This window comes from Epinephelus lanceolatus, chromosome 23 (assembly GCF_041903045.1).
Source record: "Epinephelus lanceolatus isolate andai-2023 chromosome 23, ASM4190304v1, whole genome shotgun sequence".
Lineage (NCBI taxonomy): Eukaryota > Metazoa > Chordata > Actinopteri > Perciformes > Serranidae > Epinephelus > Epinephelus lanceolatus.
The window spans coordinates 22,386,099-22,409,122 of record NC_135756.1 but is presented as its reverse complement, the minus strand read 5'-3'; the positions used below and the strand labels follow the sequence as shown (position 1 = coordinate 22,409,122).

General features: G+C 41.7%; 1 protein-coding gene across 6 annotated transcripts in view; it reads right to left on the bottom strand.

Annotated features, from left to right (window-relative positions):
• LOC117249209 (kinesin-like protein KIF21A) overlaps positions 1-23,024 on the bottom strand; it is a 51,943-nt gene that overhangs the window by 26,417 nt on the left and 2,502 nt on the right. For all 6 annotated transcript variants that reach the window (XM_033614676.2, XM_033614678.2, XM_033614680.2 and 3 more), the window contains exon 2: positions 3,217-3,439. In XM_033614676.2, the coding sequence (XP_033470567.2) occupies positions 3,217-3,439 (223 nt within the window). The remainder of the gene's footprint in view (positions 1-3,216; positions 3,440-23,024) is intronic.

Sequence of the window (23,024 nt, the reverse complement as noted above, 5' to 3'; positions counted from 1 at the left end):
TGTGTGTTTGTGGGGTGATATATTAGGGAGTGTGTGAGAAAGACGCTGTGTGTGTATGTCTGTTAATTCTACAAGACCACACCTGTGTGATTACTGTGTTTGTGCACATGCTCCTGTGTATGTGTATGTGTGTGTGTGTGTTCGGCCTCCGCTGCGCCCTGTGAAAGGCTCTTTGACAGGAATACAAGGGCTGCAGGAACAATGTGAGGAGAGAATAATGAACAGAAAGAAGAAGAAGAGCGCAGGGGAAGAGTAAGAGGAGGGAAAGAGACGCTGAGAGGCAGGAAGCTTGCTCTCTCTGTACATTTCAGCCCAGATGAGACACAACAAAGGCTAACAGAAACAGTTTGTATTGAATAGGCTTTGACGCTGCTGCACCAAAGTATTCATGTCATGTTGCCACATACTGTTACAGGCCTTCACTCTACCACAGGGTCCAAAATATTATGAATACACAGAGCAGAGGTATCAGGAGCGTTAGCAACATCAGAGGGTGTCAGCGAAGCAGTGACGTTAGCTTGAATCTAACTCAAAGTAGCTAGCTTGAAGTTCAAAGGCTGCTTAGTAAAGCAAAGGAACAGAAAAAGAAGAAAGACACGGAGTAACTAAAAACAGAATGTTTCCGTTAGCTAGTCTAATTAGTTTATCTATGATTTAATACATTAAAATAACTTAAAGATAGCTTAAACATATCATATCATGTGTATTCCTCAAATTTCAGAGGCTGACACAGCAGTTACTGCTACCTGCTAAGCTAGGCTAGTTAGCTTTTAGTTAGCAGGACTATTTTAACTGGTGTTTATGATAACATTTAGCCGCTGCCTTATTTATGTAATATAACAAAGTCATTTGCTATTTTATGGATTTATAAATGCTGATTTGAATGCAGGAGACATATAGGAAAGGGTGGGTAAATTAGCTTTCAGCAGCTAGCCTTAGCTAGTAAGTTCTATAATGTAATTTTTAGGTAGCTGGTAAAAGAGATGTCAGAAAGTCTGATTGTAGTCTTACCTCCATTTTGACCCATGTAGTTATTCTGTTTGGCTTTTTTGGGCAGTGCAATGATAGTGCTAACTATTTCCTGTCAAAATCTGCTGCTGTGAGCTCAACAATGGAGAGTATGCAAAAGTCCGAAAGAGACGACTCATAATGAAGAAAAACTATTTTGTTGTTTCAACTTGTCGGTTTAATTCAAAAAATGTTTTCAATTAATATCCTATGGTCTGGCTATTTTTGTTAGGTTAAAAAATAAACATTAATGTTAAGTTTTAGTTGAGTTGGGTTGTGCCTTTTCAATGAAATGAAATGATTACAGTAGCCTTGCTGCTACTGTTAGGGTTGCTTGCCTGGTGCAAGCGTCAAAGAAGTTTCGTAGCTTCCAGATTTACTTGTGCAGTATGCGGCCCACTGAATATGTGCAGTAGTGTTTCTCCCGCTGGCCAGGCCCACGAGTTCCTGCTCCGGTCATTGACATTACATTGTGATGACATCACAGATTTTTTAACTTGTTTTACACTATATAAAACCACCATGGCTCAAAAATTCAGAATAGAAAGATTCCATACCATATTATTATGGTGGCCTACAGGGAAAATTATTTCTGGGCCGCAGGTGATTTTTTCGCAACAATACCGTGAGTAACCACTGGTAAAAATTTGAAGACTGGGGCCCTTCTTGCATCATGTTTGAAATGGACAGTACTATGTTTTGTAATGTGTCGGGGACACAGTGTGATGGGCTTTTCATTTAAGCTGATGATGGAATTATCAGGAGCTTGTCTTATCTGAGTGTGTGTAAGTCTTGTCCTGTTTATGCTGTAATGTTATCACGTGTGTTACGATGTGTGTTATGATGATGCTTGGTATTGTTCTCTGTATACTGCAATGTTATCTTGTGATGTTAGTTGTAAAGGCTGCGTTGTCACCATGTTAAGTCTGTTTTGTGGACCCCAAGAAGAATAGCTGTAGCTAATGGGGATTCTAATAAACTAAACTAAACCTCAACCCCTCATGTAAAATGGTAAATAGTAAATGGACTGCACTTGTAGAGCGCCTTTCTAGTCTTCCGTCCACTCAAAGCACTTTTACATTGCATGTCACATTCACCCATTCACACACACACATTCACACACTGGTGGCCAAGGCTATCATACATAGTGCTACTTGCTACTCAGTAACCATTCATCCACTCTCACACACCAATGGAACAGCCATCGGGTACAATTTGGGGTTCAGTATAGGGATAGGGATAGCATGTAGGGATAGTTCTACACGCAGACTGGAGGAGCCAAACTGGCGATCTATATCTGAGCCACAGTGGTATTTGTTCAATTCTTGGAGGTTTTGTCTTTACATCTTGGATGGTGGACTTGTCTTGTTCAAAATTGCAAGAGAGTGACGTTAAAAACTGTCTTAATGTGTTATTTAATGTGTCATTTGTCCAGGTAGGCTATTAGTGGGGCATAACAAAAAATATCCCCTAATAAACATCTACTGTATAGGGACCTGGTTTTTGTAGTAAAAGATTATTAAAGAAACTGTTTTGTTGCTGAAAGCAAGATAAGAAGATTAATGGCATTCACATCTGCTCACTACATAGCTGCAGTGAGCATCCAGTTAGCTTTGCTTAGCTGCTTTAAAGCTCACAAATGCCACCTTATATCTAATTTGCAATACAATCACAAAATTGTAAAAACAACTTTTAAGCTAACCAGCTGCAATCAATAGCTCAATATTTACCGTACAGACACGAGAATGGTAAAAAAGTGTTGCCAAAATGTCTAACTATTCCTTTAAACTGCTGAACCGTCAGAGGGCAGGTTAGTGTTTCATCTATTTAATGTCGCTCAGTTATGTTTCGACTTTACTTCCCTGCTCTGGTACGAGGCGAAGCAATCTGTTCACACTCTGCTTTGATTGGGTAATAAACTCCCTTTCTATCTCGCCTTCTCAGGCTAATCTATCAGAGCCAATATAAAGCTGCGGTGGAGCAAGCAGGTCGGAACAAGTCAGCTGATAGTGTATTGACAGAGCTGCTGCAGCTCTGAGGCATGTTCACTCCCTCAGTACCCAGAGTGATGATATGAAACCAAATCAGCTTCATGTCACATGCCGCCGTAAATCTCGCTGGAAGTAGCTCCATCCCCTGGAGCGATGCAAAGAGGGAACACAGTGCATATGTGCCCTGTGCCGACCTAGCAGCATGCAAATCACCCACCTGTCCGTATGCAAAGATAGTGGCATTGTAGCCTTCGAAGCAGCCTTCGATGAGCCTCTCAGTGCAGTGGGTGTAGATCGATTCCTGCTGGGTATCCATGTCGAAGACATAGTCGTAGGTGAAGGCCTTGTCCTTACCCAGGACCACCTGCGGCTCCCCAGGCATCACATACGTACAGATGTGGCAGCCCTCGATCTTCTCCTTGGCCAGCTGAGGACGGATCCTGGTAGACAGAGGGAGACAGAGACAGTAGTCTGGATTTCTTCCAAACTTTCAGCTCCTGAGGAAACATTTTTTGTCTATCATCCAAGACTGACTGGCGCTTTAAAAGCAGATAATAGCAAGAAGCAGCCCTGCCTAAAAAACCCAGAAATCCCTCATATAATGACTACAGATATGAGCCAGAAAAAAATCAAACCCTGTTGAGGACATTTCCACAATCAATTTTAATTTAAAGCCTCATTTTTTAAATGCACAAACTTTCCTAGATTCTCAAGGCCTCTGGCAACTCCGATCTGTGGATGATTGTTAATGTGTTTGTAAGACAGCGGCAGAGCGGAGCTGTCTGTGCATGCAGCCACAGCCTGATCACGAATTTATCTGCTATTTGACATGATTGATTTTTACAGCTGTGATGATAAAAATGTAGCTGAGCAGGAGGTAATATTTTCACTCAGCTGCAAACAGATGAGTGCTGCTACTGTGCAGTGTGTGTGTCTGTTTGTGTGTGTGAGAAGGACCATGCAGTGCCAGCATACTCTCCAGCAGCAGCCACCATACACAGCACAGTGCCCTCACTGTTCAAGAGAGAGCTCTGGGTAAACAGTCCCACCCTGGATTTCATTAAGGAATCGCTCCGTTTGCTTTAGTACAAATAAACACACTGTTATTACATCATTTCCTCCCATGATGCACCTCTGGCCACTCATCACTGAACTCACTGTCCACCTGAAGAGGAAGTGAAATATTGGAAGGAAATGGCTTGGACTTATTGGGAGAAACATTTGCAGCCTTGAAAGGAACATATTAAAGATTATATACAGCAAAAGATAACACTGAAATACCAGAAATATTATTGGACATGCTTTAGAAAAAAAAGGAAATTTCCTGCTTGGATATTTTTTTGTAAGTATAACATTTATTTCTCCAAAGCTGCAGCCAAAATGAACCCAGATAAATTAAAGAGAAAAATAACAACCAAGACACCTGAGAATCTCAGGACAGTATCATTATAAATGGCTGCTATTGTTGCTCTGCTGACAGGCATTGACTCAGAGTGTGTGTGTGTGTGTGTGTGAGAGAGTGTGTGTGTGTGAGGATGTGGTGCTTTGCATGCAGTTTGTATTCTGTGTGCACTACTTTTTGAGTGTGCTTGCATTAAAAAAAAGAGTCTCACATTCATCACAGCAAGGGCCTATAGACGTTCTGAATGGCCTGAAAGGGCAGTCAGTGTGTGTGCGTGTGCGTGTGTGTGTGTGTGTGTGTGTGTGTGTGTGTGTGTGTGTGGAGCAGACTCTATCTGGGACTAAAGCCCTGATGAAAAAGAGGGACCAGTGGATCCAGGCTTGAGGAGACACACAGTCCTACCTGCAGTAACTTTACACCTGCAGAGCATTACTGTCACCTTTGTGTTATGGACAGCAGAACTGCCCAATTTAGCAGAGTCTGCACAATAAATGATATATGTTATGTCAGTCTTTCATTACTGATAGCGAAAGCAGGTGAAACGAGTCAAAATGTAGATACACGATCCTACAATTGCAGCGCAATCATTTTGCTTGTCAAGCTTTGACATCAGAGTTGACTAATTCTGTGTCATAGTACAGCTCAGGCTATTTACTATCATCTAGTATCAATACTAGAAAAATATATTTAAAATGAAGGTAGCATTCACCTAACAATCTCCTAATTTGGCAAGTATTGTGGTGCTATCTATTATTCCAGTACTGTGTATTTATTAAAGGAGGTCAGTAATTTACTAAAAGTATGACACTTAAGTCTTAAATGAAATACCTCACCAGTAACTGACTGGAAAGACCACATTGTCTAAAACCACAGAGCAATCATTACTTGTAAAGAGTCTGGAAGAGTGCAGCTCTGGACAGTTGAGTAATCTAACACCAGACAGTCATCATCATAAATTGACTTCCAGTCAAATTTATAGCTCAAAATCATTTGCTCATCATTAAGTGTGTCCATCAAGTTCTCCTGGTCGCAGAACACTCTTCCTGGAAGCCTTATTTTTTCTCATTTATCTCCATAAACTCAGCCATGTTGCAGTTAAGATGGAGTCGGAGGTACTTCATGTTTTTGTCCTTGCTTTGGCTACTAAAGTCTGACAGTTTGACAAACTTTAAGCAATTCCTTAAGTAAAAAGACCAAGATAATAATGAGTAAGTAAACATTTTGAAAAACCTTAAGGAGAACACTTAAGGATGTTTTGTGCAACTGATTTTATCACAAGGCAACCTTAACTTATAATTTAAGGAAAATCTTAACTTAAGGTGCTTTGTGCAACTGGCCCTAGACCCTTAAAGGAATACTTCATCCCCAAATAACCATTTGTATATCAATTACCCTGTGTTGCACTGAATTCGTGACAAAAAAAACCCCTTTTTTTCTTATGCCTTCACGGTGAACAACAAATCCAAAAATAAAGGAAATTCTTGATGAATTGAAGATATAGGGGTCCACATTAACATCAGCAAAACTATCAGCACAACTCCTGCACTGTCAGTCTCATTATCCAGTCATATGCTTGGTGCTTCCCAAACACACAGCCCTTTCTGACAGGGAACTGACCTGAAAGAGAAACTTATCTATGCTCTCTTCAAAGCCAGACTCCACTGACAAAAACAGTAATTTTACCTCACTGAACACGGGAGCTGCTGGTCTACCACTGCCTCAATCTGTAGTTTGTTTGTGTTATTGTGTGACTTTGGTGAAGCCGAACTAAGTCAAAGCCACACAACAACACAAACTAACTAAGTGATGGAGGCAGCGGTAGACCAGCAGCTCCTGTCTTCAATGAGGTAAAATTCACGTTTTTGTCAATGGAGTCTGGCTTAGAAGAAAGCTTAGATATATTTCACTTTTAGGTCAGTTCCCTGTTGGAAAGAGCTGCCTATTTGTAAAGTAGTGAGCATACGACTGGATAAATGAGACGTGGATTATACTGCACGAGTTGTGTGAGTCTGTGAACAGATGTTTTGCTGTTGTTAAATGCGGAACCCTACGACTTCAAGTCATCAAGAATTTTATTTGTTTTTTGGATTCTTTGTTCACCATGAAGGCATGCAAGAAAAAGCATCTTTTCTTCACAGATTCATCGTCATGGTCATATGGGGGGTTAAATATTCCTTAAAAATGTTATCAAATGTTTGATAAACTAAGAATAAGGGGAAAACCAGTAACTCCATTTTTTTTTTTAAAGTTAGCAATTTAACCTTTGAACAGCTGTTGTTTTTCACACTTGAATTTAAAACTTTAAAACCATTTTCAGCCAATGTGTGTGAGTATGGATGAATGTCTTATTTTGAAATGACACAAACAGATTACAACATTATAGTAGAGAAATAGAGAATTCCTTTATTTTTCAAAACTTTTTATTTCCTAATTACAATACTGAGTTAGCAACACTTGCCTGGTTACACATTCAGCAGACACAGAGCAACACTAGCATTTGTTTGTCACCAGTGGGCTCCTTTTAGCTTTGTTTTGGTCTACACCAAATCCTGTGGGAAACATCTGGCTAAATATGGCTGCTAAATGCTCTGCTATGTTTTCCAGTTAGTTGCTAACTTTGTTTTCTCTGTTGGTTGGTACAGGCAGATGGTGTACAGTGGATTTTTCAAAGTTAAAAACAGCTTCTGGAAAAAAGTACTTGTGGGAACAGTGAGAGTGAGCCAAAACAGATCAAGTTTTGGCTGTTATACCAAAGACGTGAGCTGAAAGAGATGCTAAAAAGCTCCATAGAGCTGAGGGGAACCACAGAGTTAGGTAATTGCTCTCCGTGGATTTGTCACTAGGAGCAGTTTGACCTGTCGTTAACATGGAAATATAAATTAGTGCTGCTTTAACTTTTATAACAGAGCTTATTAAAGCCATTCGTAATTAAGGCTGTTCCAGGTGTAACTGATGTAACTGTAACAGTCAGAGTGTTTAGATCATCTGAGGAGACTGTGATTTAATAGTAGGATGGTATCAGGCATTACAGGAGGGAATCTGCGTTAATCCCTTTGGCCACTTTCCCAAAACCTGACAGAGAGCCATTACTGTAATCCCGTGTAACAATGGAGGCACTCACTGCTGCTTACAGCAAGGGCATTAAGTCACTGGGTCATTGTTCACTTCAGCAACTTGAAAGAAGTGCGCCGAAATGAGGACTTCAACATGAGATGTCAAAGTCATAAAACGTCAAATCCAGCACAGTACAATGAAGCAAGTGATCGGCTGCTCGTTGTGTAGAAGAACCGAGGGAACACAGCTGTTTAACAGTGGCCCCATTTAGACTACATGCCCAGTCTTTCTGATTGTGTTCATCTCCACAGTGTGACACAATGTTTGTTTTGTGTGACATCCTCAGGGTCCTCTATACATTGAGAGATAGAAAGGGTGGACTAAAGAGGAAGATGACTGTCTGAAAGAAAATATAGACAGAGGCTGAAAAGAAAGAGACGAGACATAATGGTTACAGCTCAGACAAAACACTGATGACTATCTCTACATTAGGAGGCCACCACAGTCCATCCAGTCAAACAGACCTATTATCCCTTTGTGTAATGATTGTCTTTCACATAACGAGACCATGACTGAGTTGCTTCAGCCTTTAGAAACCCTACGTAGAGACTTTTTCTCACTAATTTCTTTGCTCTTCAAGGTGCTAAAGATGTTAAGACTTTTCTACGCACCACTATCAAGATTAAAACATCCTACCTCATGCCAACCCACTGGACTACTCTGAATAATACCATCTTATTTTTAACAACTTCTTTCCCCACTAATCACTCCTACAAATCTTGTCTTTGATAGCTACCAACCTAATTTCACTCCCAATGTGTTATACATCAACGTTTAGGTAGTGGCCTTTAGCATCAGATGAGACGCATCGGAAAGAGTCATAGTAGCAGTCACAAACTGGCTCAGTGAATGTGACAAGTAGAGAGTCCGCACATAAGTTTTAGTCAAAACAACCAGAGTTAGTTAATTAAACTAAGATTGACTTGAATAACCAATGGAGTGTGTAGGTCGGCAAACTCAGAACTGAAAGCCATGCATGGATGTGTCAGGTGTGCTGCGGAGGTGTTGAAGGTGCAAAACCAAACTTGAAGCTGGACGTTAGTCTTCCAACTATATAGATTTCAATAGTGCACCAAAATGAATGGAGGCCAATGGCTGCCTTAAAGATGGAAAGATTTAGCATGGTTTGCAAAGTAGTAAATGCAAATTCTGTTTGTATTTAATGGGCTACATGCTGCAAAGCTATTTGCCTCCAAACACATGGTTTCATCCATGTTGTGCATTGTTAGATTTTTGATGGTGTGTAACAGATAGGGATGCACCGATCTGATATCTGGATCAAATATCGGCCCCGATATCATCAAAACAGATGTATCGGGTATCAGAAAATGCAACCTACACCTGAGGTGATCCCTTCCCTTTAATTCTATTGCGATGCGAGCTACGTCAAATGTCATGGAGCGAAGGAGAGAATCTGCCGTGTGGAGGTATTTCACACTATTTCAACTGCTGTTGCACAATTGTTTATTTCTGTTAAAAATAAATAGTTCATCATTGCATAATCTGTTTCATCTTGTAGTCATCAATGCCTGATGCCTCTAGTCTTTTCTGTTATACATGTAAAGGTATATAGCTTTTTAGGTCAACCATGGTATCGGATTGGTATCGGGTTATTGGCTATACTCAAAGCCACAGCATCGGGATCAGTATCGAAACTGAAAAAGCTGGATCGGTGCATTTCTAGTACCGGATCTCAAATAAAGATCAAGTGTGTCTTCGCCTTACATTAATGATCTTTGAGCACTGTCGCACAATGGACCTCTCTCTGGGTATGTATTCACAACTAACACAAGTTCTGGCATCACACGTGTCTCAGCTAACTGTAGACAGGTGAGGGATAAGCAAGGTGTGAAGCCCGTCCTGCTGGTGTGTTATTAGTGTGACTGACTTTAGCTGTGATTATGATCTGGCAGGCTTCACTCTGTGGTTCAACCCAAAACACTCTTTTCTCCTGGCTGAATAAGGGCTGCCCTTCAGCGCTGTGGAGACTTTCAGCACTAATCCACCTTCTAGAGTGACACACGCTGGCTCCTCACAGGCTGTTTCTCCAGGAAATATAACTCCGCCACTTCCTAAATGTGCACAATCACGCACTTGTACACAGGCACGCACACAGAGAAGCATGCCTCAACACTTTCTCTTGTACATGCAGCTTCACTGCTTTGAGGATGTTGATACTTTGTGATTTTGGCCGCGCTTGATTTTTTTGCATCTTGTCTTGTACAGTGTCAAGAAATGACTATTATTACTACTACCACACATCAAAGGTGAAAACCCGAGTCACAGGTACACACAAACAGATCAGGGGCCCCCAAGGCCAAGTGAAAGCCTCTGTGTAATAACTGCTCAACACATTAATCTGCTATGACAGTTTCAGCCGGTCAGAGGGAAGGCCGAGAAAAACATACTAAGAAGTTCCAGAGTGGAGAGGATTAGAGAGACATCAGCCACTTTACATTATAACAAGAAGGTCTACGTTGTTTTGCCAGGGTTGTACAAGCAGTGGTCATTAGTTAAAGCCCCAAAAAGCCAAAAACTCATAATCCAAAAACACACCAAGCGTGGCCTGTGGCGAGCTGCCATGTAATAGCCATGGAAAGCTGCAGCTGCTGCACCGAGCTGCGGGTTTGTCACTCTGTGGCGAAGTGTGGCCGAACCAAACATTGGGGATAGTTAAACTCATGGTGTCTAATTGCAGCCCACAGCCAATCAGTAAACAGAGCCCAGTGACCCTGTGACCTCTGTTACAAAGAATGTCTTCCCACCTGAAACACATGAACACGCCTCTGTGCTACAGAAAAATGTAATCATTGCAGTGAGCCACACTTTGTCGCTAATTGATGTGTTTTCCACGCTAGTAAAATGCCTAAATTTTAGTAGTTTAAGGTCAGTTGTGTAGGATTTAGGGGCATCCATTGGCAAAAATGGTATAAAATATTCATAACTACTAGGGATGGGCAAATGATCAAAATTCATTATTCGATCATCAAAAAAATTAACGATCAATTATCGATTAATTGATAAGCGAGTATTTCAAAAGAGAGAAGACAAAGAGTGCAGTGCAGACTGTTGCCGCAAGAGAGCGCAGCTGCCCCAGTTTTGAGCTTCAACCCCCCAGGCCAAAGAGGAAGAATGGCGCGCATGCGCAGTTCACCCCTGGGTGTTTACAACCGTTGCCAGCCAGGGGTTACAGGCTTCAGTTTTCAGCGAAACCTCCGTCTTTCAATGGCGTAGTGTTTTCAGAGGCCACAAGGGAAGCCGCCGAGGCTTTGGAGAGCGATGAGAGCCTCCGTCTGTTTATCATTTTTTTTGCCTGGCATAGGTCCGGCAGGGGTCTCGTAGGCCCGTCGAGCCGCCATGCTTGCCGGGCGGGGGGTCTCGTTGGCACGGCGGCTCGCCATGCATTGTAGGGGAAACACTGCGACTATCGATCAAAATTATTTGTGATCGATCAAAAGCCTTAACAATCAATCATCGATAATCAAAAATTGATGCCCATCCCTAATAACTACTGTTCATTAATCTATAATCTCTGAAAATAAGAATCATTTTGGTTTTTATAATTAGAATGAGCCATTTTTATCTCGATGCCACTCTTCTACAGTAGCCCTGAGTGGACAAATGTTGTGTCACATCAAACGGGATGCGAATTTTCGCGTCTCATTACTTGCACAAGCTTGAACGCTAGAATATTTTGTGTTTACCTGCTTCATACGCACGTGAAATTGCTCAATCGATGAATGAACCAGTACATCCTTGGTGTCATAATCTCAATGCTGATTGGCTATCGTGGAGCGAATTGGTGAATACAACAAACACTGGCTCTCAATAGGGCCGTTGGTTTTTTGCGTTGGCCACCATAGTTCTTCTACACACTTGGTACATGGGGGGAAGTTTCAGCTCTGCAACGTTACCACTAGAAGCCATTAAATCCTACACACTAGACCTTTAAAGCCATAGTTTGACATTTTGGAAAATAAGCTCATTGGCGGTCTTGCCAAGATTTAGATGAGGGGATTGACATCACTCTCACAGCTGTCAGTCCACAATGTAGCTGGAGCCAGCCGCTAGCTAGCTTAGCTTAGCATTATTAGTGGAAACAAGGGGAAACGGCTTTGTCCCAAGGTATCAAACATCAGGAAGCTACTATTAGCCAAAAAAAGTGTAGCATTTTGCTTTTTTGGATTAAATGAGATAAAACAAGTTATTTAGTGAGCTTCAAAGATGCTCCTAAGCAGATATTTTTACCTTTGGGTAGAGACGTGCTAGCTGTTGTTCGTCGTTTTCAGTCTAAACATTAAGCTAGCTGTCTCCTAAAACGTAAGCACCAGATATTTTCTCCAACAAATACAAACTTTAGATGACGGTCAGTTGAAATGCTTTGTGGCAAGTAGCAGACGTCATTCGCACTCAATCTGGTGTCACAGAGGGCGTAAAACCCATGTTGACAAAGTTTTCCTTTGGGGAAATAATTTGCAGTTGGAAAGAAAGGTACTAAATTGCAATATATCGCAATATATTGTATCGCAATATCATATCGTGACCTAAGTATCGTGATAATATCGTATCGTGGGTCCTCCACCCCGACTAATAATCAGCTCTTGTTAGCTAACAATTTCCATAATGATGTATTAATATGCAAATAAAAGATAAAAGATCAAACTCTAAAATGGCGCTTTATTTTAGAGTCAACAAGAATTGACAAACAATTCAAAATGTACTGGTTACAGTGGTTGACTACAATATTGTGACCAGCAGCCGAAGTGGTTTTGCGCCCTGACTAGCGTGCAGCCAATGATGTTTGTAAACAAGAAACCAGTCTCCAAGAAAAGCCTCTGGCTGGCTGTGACTTCTGTGAGGAGTTCAGAGAGTTGAGATACAGTTCACTGAACTTTCTACGAAATGAAATGGGGCATATACACACACATATATAATATAGTCCATACACATATACCTTTTATAATACATACATAGGCCTACACACACATCACATCACAGACAGAGACACACACAGAGGAGCTTTGTCAGCCTCTCCCCATGTGACGGGTCCTGTTAGGCTCCTGCTCACCGTCTCATTACTGCGATTACAGCGACAGCCTGAGACACACTGGGCTACTCGTGCACACATACTCATGCTTAGAGAAAGCCCAGACATCATACGCCACCGGCCTTGGTTTTGGAGGTCTCATACTCTGAAACTTTCAAGAGGAGAAAAACATCTCAACCAGCTTAAGAATTTACATGCCACACATAATATCAGTTAGGTATACTTGCAGCATGTGCGTGTAGTGAGAAGCATCCCTGTGCTGAACCACACAACCACACACAAAAACATCCTATATGATGACATAAAGTAGACCTGGTGGCTATTACCAAGGCATTAAGTATTTTAATGACTTTGTTAGAGACCATCATCCGATCCTGATCTTAGAAATAAGAGCAGATACATGATATAAAAATAGATAAATTCGCCATCAGCATTCCCCTCTGCTGACCTATTGATCAGCAAAAGAGGTTGACAGGAAATGAGGAGATGCTGGTAAAAAGGAGATGAGTCAGTCCATCACCACCATGCTGCTGATCTCATCCTTCTTGAAACATAGCCAACCAAATCACTTGCTGACATCACCCCTCCTGACAATCAGCCAATCAAATCGCTCCCTCGGGATGCAGCCGATCACCCTGCATCATCGCTGACAGCAAAGCACGACGTTTCATTCCTACCTTCCGAATCTAATCCTCACTAATCTAATTTTTGGTTTAGTGTTGAGGTTCGCTCAGACGCTGCATACAGCAGGCGGCACCCAGTGATTCAACACAAACAGAAAGGAACATCTGAGCCCACGAGGCAGTGCACAACAAGACTCTTTTCTGCACTTTTCACACTGCTACCAGCACCCTGACTCATCACCTGACCTCAACATGTACAGTCACATATTTTTGGATCCTGTAATACTGAGAAGCATTCAGTATGTAGTGTTAAATGACCGAAATATATGTGTTTGATAGGACTGGTCCCACCAACAGTGATTTTGTGCCTTTAAAATTCACTTTAGGCTGTTTTGATAGTAAAAATATGAGCAATTTAAAGAGACATGGACATTATTGATACTATAAGTTTGTTTTTTAGGAGTGACAGAAATCACAAAGTACTGCACTTAAACTAAACAGTCCTTTAAATCGTATATCCCAAATCCCTAAAATCTATAATAATCCGTTTGCATCATGCATTACCTGCTACATCCCAAAGCCCAGGCCAAATTTTGCTTTCAACAGCCAGTTCACCCAAATAATATTTAAACAAACAACTTAAGAGACATTTCCCTCATATTGGGTTTTACAGCATCAGGGATGTTGGCAAAGGTGGTGCGATTGCATGATGCATGGTGATGCAAATTTTCCCCCATGGCACAAACTGAGGCAAAGACGTGTCCACCCGAGCTGAAAAAGCATCAGTATAAAAATTTGCGCCAGAGGATGAACAAGGAGTGACTTTAACTCCTGTCCCACCCCAGGCCTACAAAAAAAAAAAAAAAACATTCCTGTCCTGTCCCTATCCTGGAAGATTGCCTTCCATCCCATTCTCGTGTTGTTGTTTTTTTAACACAAAAACAATAAAAGCAACACTTGCATATTTACACAAAAACTGATGTATTCTTATTATAATTCCTGTCCAGCCCACTCCTGTTAACTTTTTTCCTGTGCCATTCCACTCACGCGATGAATAGTGTTATGATAGCTTTATTGGTAGTGTGATACATGTCTTATGTGTTGGTGGTAATGACTCATAAGCCGCAATTAGCCACACCTGGAGAAAGAGCTGGAGAGGCCACTGAGCTGAGCGGGCACGCCACGAGGGAGATGCCAGAGGCGAGACGTTCTGAGCTCAACTTTATTTATAGAGCATTTAAAAACAACAACAGCAGAAACAAAGTGCTGTACATAAACATAAGACATAAAACAAACAATTAAAAACAATAAAACCACTAAAACAAGTGCCGAGTCTCATGCTGAGTTGAAAGCCAAGGGATAAAAAGTTTTAAGTGGACAGTGAGGGGGCTTGTCTGATGCACAAATGTAGGTCGTGCCAAAGTTTGGGAGCAGCAACAGAAAAAGCTCTATCCCCTCTGAGCTTCCGCTTGGACCTCTGTACCTCCAGGAGCAGCTGATCAGCTGACCTGAGGCACCGAGCAGGAGCGCAGGGATGGAGCAGCTCAGAGAGGTAAGGCGGGGGCGAGACTATTTAAAGATTTAAAAACAAATAAAAGAATCTTAAAATGAACTCTAAAGTGCACAGGCAGCCAGTGGAGGGAGGCCAGAATGGGAGTTATGTGCTCCCTCTTACCTGGAGCTGGACCTCTTCACTTTTGGTTTGGACTAAAGTTATAATGTAACATTTTTATTATTATGTAGTATTTCATTATTATGTAAAATGGAATACATCTTAGCCTTTCTTACCCTCAGGTGTACATAAACTACAAATCATGCACTTCTTTTTAAAATACAAAAATGGGAAATTATCGGTTATCCGTATAGGTTGAAAAAAATCCATATCAGTGCATGCCTAGTTTAACACACCTTTACACAATCCATGTTTGTAACAAAGCTTGCAATCAGGACACACCCATTTCCATTTTCTTTATTAGATACCTTTTTTTCTTCAATCAATCATACACAAACTATAAAATTTACCTTGGAAATTAGCTCTCGGTTTCGAACAGAAGTGTGAAAAGTGAGAGTACAACAAGCAGTATTTTCTGTCTCAGTTATGAATAATGTGCAGTGGAGTAAAAAGCTTCAACAACAGCTGAGCCTTAGCAACTGAAGAATGTCTGTGAGTGCTGTGATGAAGATATGAGTGGACTGTGGTCCTCTGAGGTGCCTGAACTGCGGATGGATGCTGTCCAACAGAGGCTAATGAGGGGCCGCACTGCAGCACACACACACACACATGGCCAATCCCTCTCTCGTGAAAGGCCTCTGTTGAAGTGTAAATACCAAAGAGCTTCACTCTATTCTTCTTCAGGACTGTATGACTGCAGGAAACATCCTTTTCAGCGTGAGTGCTTCAATGGTGCCTTCAGGTACACCATCATGACTTATATAACAACATGCACACACAAACACACAGCTCCTTTATAATACATCAGCCTGCAGGTGCACTTTTATATTTGTATTTGTGTATGTGTGTGTTGTTTGTGGTCTAATGGCCGCCCAGAGCAAGAGTCTGAGTGAGGAGACACAGATATGATGGAAAGCTGTAGATAAAAGAGAGAGTAGACCCACAATGAGCAGCTGTTTTAACACAACTCAGCAGGACTGTGTTTCACCAACAGCCTTTCTATTGTCTGGCAGCTGCTCTTGACATCAAGAGCCGATCCACTGTATCACTCTCCTCACTGTTCGTCTGTACGCAGCAAGCTCGAACAAGTCTTCGACCTGTAAGAGGCTGAATGCAGCTAAACTCTGCCCAGAAATGTGCAGGATTTAGAATCATAATGAAAGATGTAAGATGTCTGCAGGGATCAGAGGTTATGTCCAAGAGGTAGTCTTGTATTTAATATTGTCTCGCAACAACCATACAGTAAAGAATTCACTGTTTATTAGTGCCAACCAGAATGTTCAGGATGCCGAGACAACTCCCACCAGTTCACAGGAAGCGATAAAGACGCATGACGAAGACCTTGGATCTGTCTTTTATGTCAGAGTCCAGTGTGAAAACAGCTCAGCAGTGATGTGACAGAGGGCATCTGGCATTGATGCCTGGAAAAATGGAGACGGGTTAAGAGAGCGGGAAAGACACAGAGCGTACCGCTGACTCAGGGTTTCAGTTTCCCCCCCTCTCTCTGTCTCTCGCTTTGTTGTCTATATGGCGGACTGACCGGTGTCCATTCACAAGGCCATCGCTCGACACCACAGGCCTTGAAACTGGTTACCCGTGGTTACTATGGTGACAGCTACAACAAAGCTACCACTGGAGGATTCTGACTGGGTCACTGATCACAGCTCTGACTGCTTCCTGGGTCAAAGGTCTCCGGGCAGGAAGGAGGGAGAGGTTTGATGGTGGCTGTCAAGAGAGGGCGTATGAGGATAACACACACATACACACACACGCACACACACGACTGGCCTCCAGCACTGACACCAGCTTAATGGAAATGTTCCTTTTGACAAGGACAGTTCAGCCCACTCACGACACACATGGGACACGAAATGACATACCTGATAACAGCAGTGGAACACTGGGGGAAACATAAATATGATATGAAAATATGTTTTGCCTAATAGTAGTTTAAAAACAGCTACACTATACACAACTTTTTATGGATAAAAAATCCATACTCAATTAATTAACCTCTGCCTAGTTAGACACAAGTTATTGAATATCTCAGTAACAGCAGTATCACATGACTGCAGCTGGCAGATGGCTCGCAGCGTGTTTTGCTTTGTGTCTCAGTTCACTTGAGCTGGTTCATGAATATTTATCATAATATGCCTGGATGGACATGTGTTTACGCATGCATGCAGACACACACACACACACACACACACACACACACACACACACACACGAGCAGCAGGCGCACAGCCTTTGCTTTCACACATAATCCACAAAGGTCAAGAGGGTGGGACTTGTGTCTGACACACACCTGAGAGGAGCCAATAGGAGTTCTGTGTTTTAGGAAAGGGGTTAAGATGGTGGGGGTCTAACTTGGTCTAGTTTGCATTTCCCAATTAATTGTGCAATGCATTTTGCACATAATCAATGTTTTTCTTTGTCATAGTAAATATGCAAACCTCGTCGTTGAAGCTAGCTTTACATTTCATTACAGTCTCCATCGTAGACTGGCAAAGATGTCAAATATGAGGACTTTAAATCAATCTGAGTTGAAGCTTATTTCACAAAGGTTTGGGGGAGCCTTAGTTGAATCAAGACATGCTGGGGGCTGCTCCACTGAAGGCACCACCAAACCAAAGGCAGATTTCAGGTTGCGTTTTGGATATGAAAACTATGAAGAAGACAGAGAAGAGCTGGGCAAAAGCAAAGCCATATGTAAGATGTGCAAAACTGAGGTGAAATATTTTAAAAATACCACAAATCTCAAATTTAACAAGACCTCACTCAGATACGCAATCTGCAAAAAATTCTGATCCAAAATAAAACCCAACGAAGAAAAGATTTGCGTAACTGTAACTCAAATATCCCTTACTGATAGGGGTGGGGGAAAAATCAATACAGCAAGGTACTGTGATATTTTTGTGTGGCAATATCGTATCGTCACTAGGACTAATAGTCGACCAAAAAGGTCATTAGTTGACAATATTTCTTTGGTCGCTTAGTCGCAGGAAAAAAGAAAAAAGAAAAAAAAAAGTGAAACTCTATAAGGAGCTGTGCCTTGTCAAAATAAATCAAAACCTATATGACTGCACCATGGACTGGACTGTTAATTTCCAGGGCTGGTACCTGCACTTATTCCACAGGCTAGTTAATAACATGTCGGGCAGGAAATCCAAAGTGTGGGATCATTTTGAGAAGGTGAAGGACGAACCCAAGCTGATATGTAAACTCATCTTCATTGGTCGACTACAAACATGACGTATCATCTGAAACATGGAAGTAGCTACATGCCCATTAGCCACTTAGCACAATCATTACTGCTTTGCTGACAGCGTCATTAACAGGCGGCTCGCTCAGTGTGTGACGTGTACTTGTAGATAAAATATAGGCCTATATTAATGAAGGTTCATTGTTGACTAATGGCCCTAAATGACGACTATTGGTCGACTAGGAAAATTCTTAGTCGGGGGCAGCCCTCGTTTTAGGGAATGCACTGGTACTGAATCAGCTATGAACGAGTTGTTCAAATGCTCTGAGCATTATAAAACAACACGTCTTCTTTGTAGAGTCCATGTTCTTTCCATTACAACTTCAAAGCTCATAAACACACCAATATCGGAAGAACAATGTTTCAACTCTGGAAATGGGACCATCCAAGGAGCACATGAATGCAGTATTAGTCCATATTGCCCACCTAAAATTCCAGCTGATAACAGAGTCACTGACCAGATGTGGAAGAAACAAGTTCAAACATTAAAGTATGTTTGAAAACGACCTTCCAGCTTTCTATATTTTAAAAATCACTTATCTAATTAAAGAGGAAGAGCTGTCTGAATTCAACAGTACGAAACCTGACTCTATTGCGGCTGGCTAATCCTGGCTCTTAATTATTAAAGCTGCACTTCAAGGATATTGACATGCTAATAAGTTACCTGAGTGGCTCCTTCAGTCTGTACCACAACTCATGTCTTGGATAAATCGTTAACTTCCTGTATTGTTTCTTTGTGGAATATGGGTCGAGATGAACATACACAAACACACACAGATGGAGTGTTACGTAAGGAAAGAGATCTGGAACACAGGAGCTGAAACACACATTCAAACACATGGGATAACCCAGTAAACACTAACTCTGTGTGTGTGTGTGTGTGTGTGTGTGTGTGTTTGCTGAATCACCCAACAATGTGCTACTGGAGTGACCCATCTGTACGCTGTCAGCCGTGATAATCTTCAAAACCAGAGATGGCAGCTCAGCACACACATCTGATGTTTAAATAAACTGAGGATCCATCAAGAGGAAAGTCCACAGAGCAAATAGACTTTTAAGTGACATCATCTCTCAAGTTATAAATCAAAATGACAAACACTCCCTTAACACCACAGCCCAGACCTCTTTTCTTTCTTGTTCTGCCTCTACAAACGACACACAAATGAGATGATAAAGAAATGTTTCATCACTGCGGACATGCTGGGATGGGGGATTAGGAACTTGCTAACAGACAGCATTAGCCTCACAGGCTGAGGCAGGCACTGGTTGGCAACCTGCTAGCTGATTACCACAAACACACACACAGAGCTAACTAAACTATTACAGAGCGGGGAGAAGTCTTTCAGATGCTTCACAGTTCAGGTTCGCCACAAGCCCCAAATAATTACCATGTTGCCACGGCGATTAACCAAGCTGAAAACACCAACATGTAGCAGCGGTTTGATGTTCAAAGGGATAAAGTCGGTGATTTAATAGAAGATGAAAAGGTGTCATACAAGATGAGACTGCTTAAAAGTATCTAATGACTGACTTGGCTCTGAGCATTATTACTGCTGAGCCTAAATTCAGCATTTAACAGCAATATCTGCAGATTAAAGCCTCGCCTATCAACTGAGCATAGATACAACACAGTGTGTGCACATCATCATAGTACAGAGGCTTATAAGCAGAGGTGGGGCCAAGTCAGTGTTTAACAAGGCACAAGTAAATCTTAAATATTTGCACTCAAGTCAAGTCAAATCAAACGTCCTAAACTTTGAACCAAAGTAAATTTTGTATGTGTTTCGTTGCATTTAACTCATCTCATATTGTAAAACTGTCTATAATTTTCTCTTCTCAAATTATCTTGGGGAAAGGCATCACTTGCCAAAAGGCTCACAAAGCAACACTGCAACATTAGTATTGGTTTGTTGTCATGTTTCTGGCCAGCTGATTAATTAAAATCTACCATTAACTCTTCTTTTAGCTCTGTTTTTGGTCTCCGCCATCTCCTGAGGGAAATATCTGGCTCTTAAGCTGCTAAATGCTCCACTATGGTACCAGTCATGCCCCCAAAGCATGCTTTAGCAGCCTGAGGAAGCTTTTTGTAATTGTTTCCAATGAGAGTGAACGTTTTACTTGCTGCTTTTGTGTTGCTGAGCACCTCATGTTTTTACACTCTTGGCGCCTTGCATTTGTGCTGGAGCACCCTGAACGCCTCGAGTTGAAAAACCTCAGCTCAGAGTGGAGACTTGCCTGACGTTATTGGCCTTTTTTTTTCCCATTGTCCAGTCAGATCATAGGTGTAGATTTCAAGAGGGATGAAAAGGACATGTCCTCAAAATGTAGAACATGTGCACCAGTCTCCATCAATAAAAATATGAAAGTAACATTCATACATTCATTCATTCATTTTCCATAACGCTTACCCGGTTAAAGATCGTGGGAGGGCTGATGCCTTTCCCAGTTAACAGGTGGGATACACCCTGGACAGGTCGGCAGACTATCACAGGGCTGACACATAGAGACAGACAACCATTCACACTCACATTCACACCTACGGGCAATTTAGAGTCACCAATTAACCTGCATGTCTCTGGACTGTGGGAGGAAGCCGGAGTACCCGGAGAAAACCCACCACATGAAAGTAGCAGAGGACTTTTATTCTGACAAAATTAAAAAAAATTTACACCATAAATTGATGCAGAGAAGGCACAAATTGGTTAATAAAGGACTCCCAAACCCTCCGTTTCATATGTGTCCACCCAGTGTTGAAATGAAACCTACACCCTTGAATCAGATTAACTGAAAGGCGATCTTTCAATGGTGAAGATGACAAGTGGTAGCATACATGGTTTGTGATAAACTAACTTTCAGACAAGATGCAAGACATATCTGAATAAACTGTTGCCTTAGCTACTTGCTAATATTTACCAGCCCTAATTAGGCCCGACGACTGACAGCAGCTACTGAAACTGCTCCCCACTCATCCTAAAATAAGCCTTGACCCAAACATCCTCCAGGCAAAGCACCTGGATAAGCTGGTGGTGGTGATTTCTCCTCTTTCTGAGGGTCTCATGCACCCACAGGGAGATCTTTTTCACACACATTTTGACATGTCATAGTTCCTGGGTTCTGGCATTGCACTTGCTGGCTCACTGTTGTGGCCTCTGAGGGCACTCGAAATGAGCTATTGCTAATGTTATTAGCTCCACCTGTTTATTTTAAGCCCAAATGTCTGCTGTGAGAAAGGTCTGAACTCATTCATGCAAATAAAGCACACAGTGTACTGAAACATTAAGGAGCTCTGTGAGCTTGCAGGTAAATTCAGCTGAGTCTCAGTGACAGGAAGTGGATCAGTCCGTGTGTGTGTGTGTGTGTGTAATAAAGGATTAGTGACAGAGCACTTCAGGTGCCACAGCTGACCTCAGAAGAAGCTCTGACCTGTTGATTCTACCTACAATCTTGATCTTTTCCACAGTGAAGTGAGGATTACTTATTGTCTTTGAGTATCATAACAACCAAACTCAACTCCAACCTTCATCCATACATACTGTCATACAACCCTTTGATGACAGAGGAACATAATTGGCACATAACTTTCACCCATAACATGTCAGCATAGAACATGTCATAAATAATTACTGACTAAAATCCACATTAAATGAATGAGCGACTTGAAAAACAGAAGAAAGAAAGACAAATAAATGAAAGAATAAACCAGTGAATAGTCGGCTGACCTTCAATAGGACTAAAGGTGGAAAGCCGACTAGCAAACAAGACAGCGGAGCTCTACAAATAATGAATGAAGCCTGAGCTTTCTAAGAAGATACAATAGCAGGTGTAGTTTCCACTCAAAGACACACACACACACACACACACACACACACACACACACCTTTGTGTAGCCTGTGTGTGTGTGTTTATTTATTCTTTTGAAGCTTAAAACGTCTTTGAAAGTTGTCTACGGTAAACTAACAGCAGCTCTACGCTCATGTTGCATTATTAAAGATGCCAGACAAATGTAATCTGACACTATGAATGAAATCTTCCTGATGAGACTTTAGGGCCTTAAAGAACCATAGTGCATGATGGGATATCGGCTACTGACAGATTATTTATTATCTATGACAGAGAGGGAAACAGGCTAGTAAACGAAGTTGCCCCAGCAAACACAGTTCTGGGTCAAAGTCTGAATGCACAATAACAAGCGAGGGAAAAGAAACGTGATAGGAACAAGCTTTTGTCCCTCTCTCTCTCTCACTGATCCAGTTCACATGACATTACAGATTGTCTTTCCAACACACACACACACACACACACACACACACAGAAACACACACACCAAAAAGCACCTGCCCTGGACTTTAGCTGCCGCCCTATCATGTCACTCTATTGATGTCTGAAGCCGCTGCTCCGCACACAAACACTTCTGAGAAGTGCTGAAATAAGCAGTGACCAGACGGTGACTGTCTCAGCTTGTCTGTTAGTGGCAGCGTGGATTGGTCAAGAGGGCGAAGGTCAGATCGGTACGATACTGCAACACACACTAACAAACACTACAAATGTGAAATGGTTGAAAGCGAATGGATGAAACGCAGTCGACCCCTCATAGATACAGCGTCTGCTTTGTAATAACCTGTATGTGGCTACAAAAAGCCTCGTAGGGGAGAACGGGGTTGGTTGTCACATGGGTTGGACGACATATTCATTAGATCTCGCTCTCTAGAGAATGCTGTTAAAAAAATACTGGTCCTGAAATATTCAGAATTGGGGTTGAAAGTCACCTACAGGGTTATTAAAGATGATTAACGTTGAGTTGAGAGGACTTTTTTTATTCTTTTCTTGGCTTTACACAATGGGATCATAATAAAACAATCATGACTGTGAAAACATCTGAAGAGAGGGTGACAACGTGTGGTT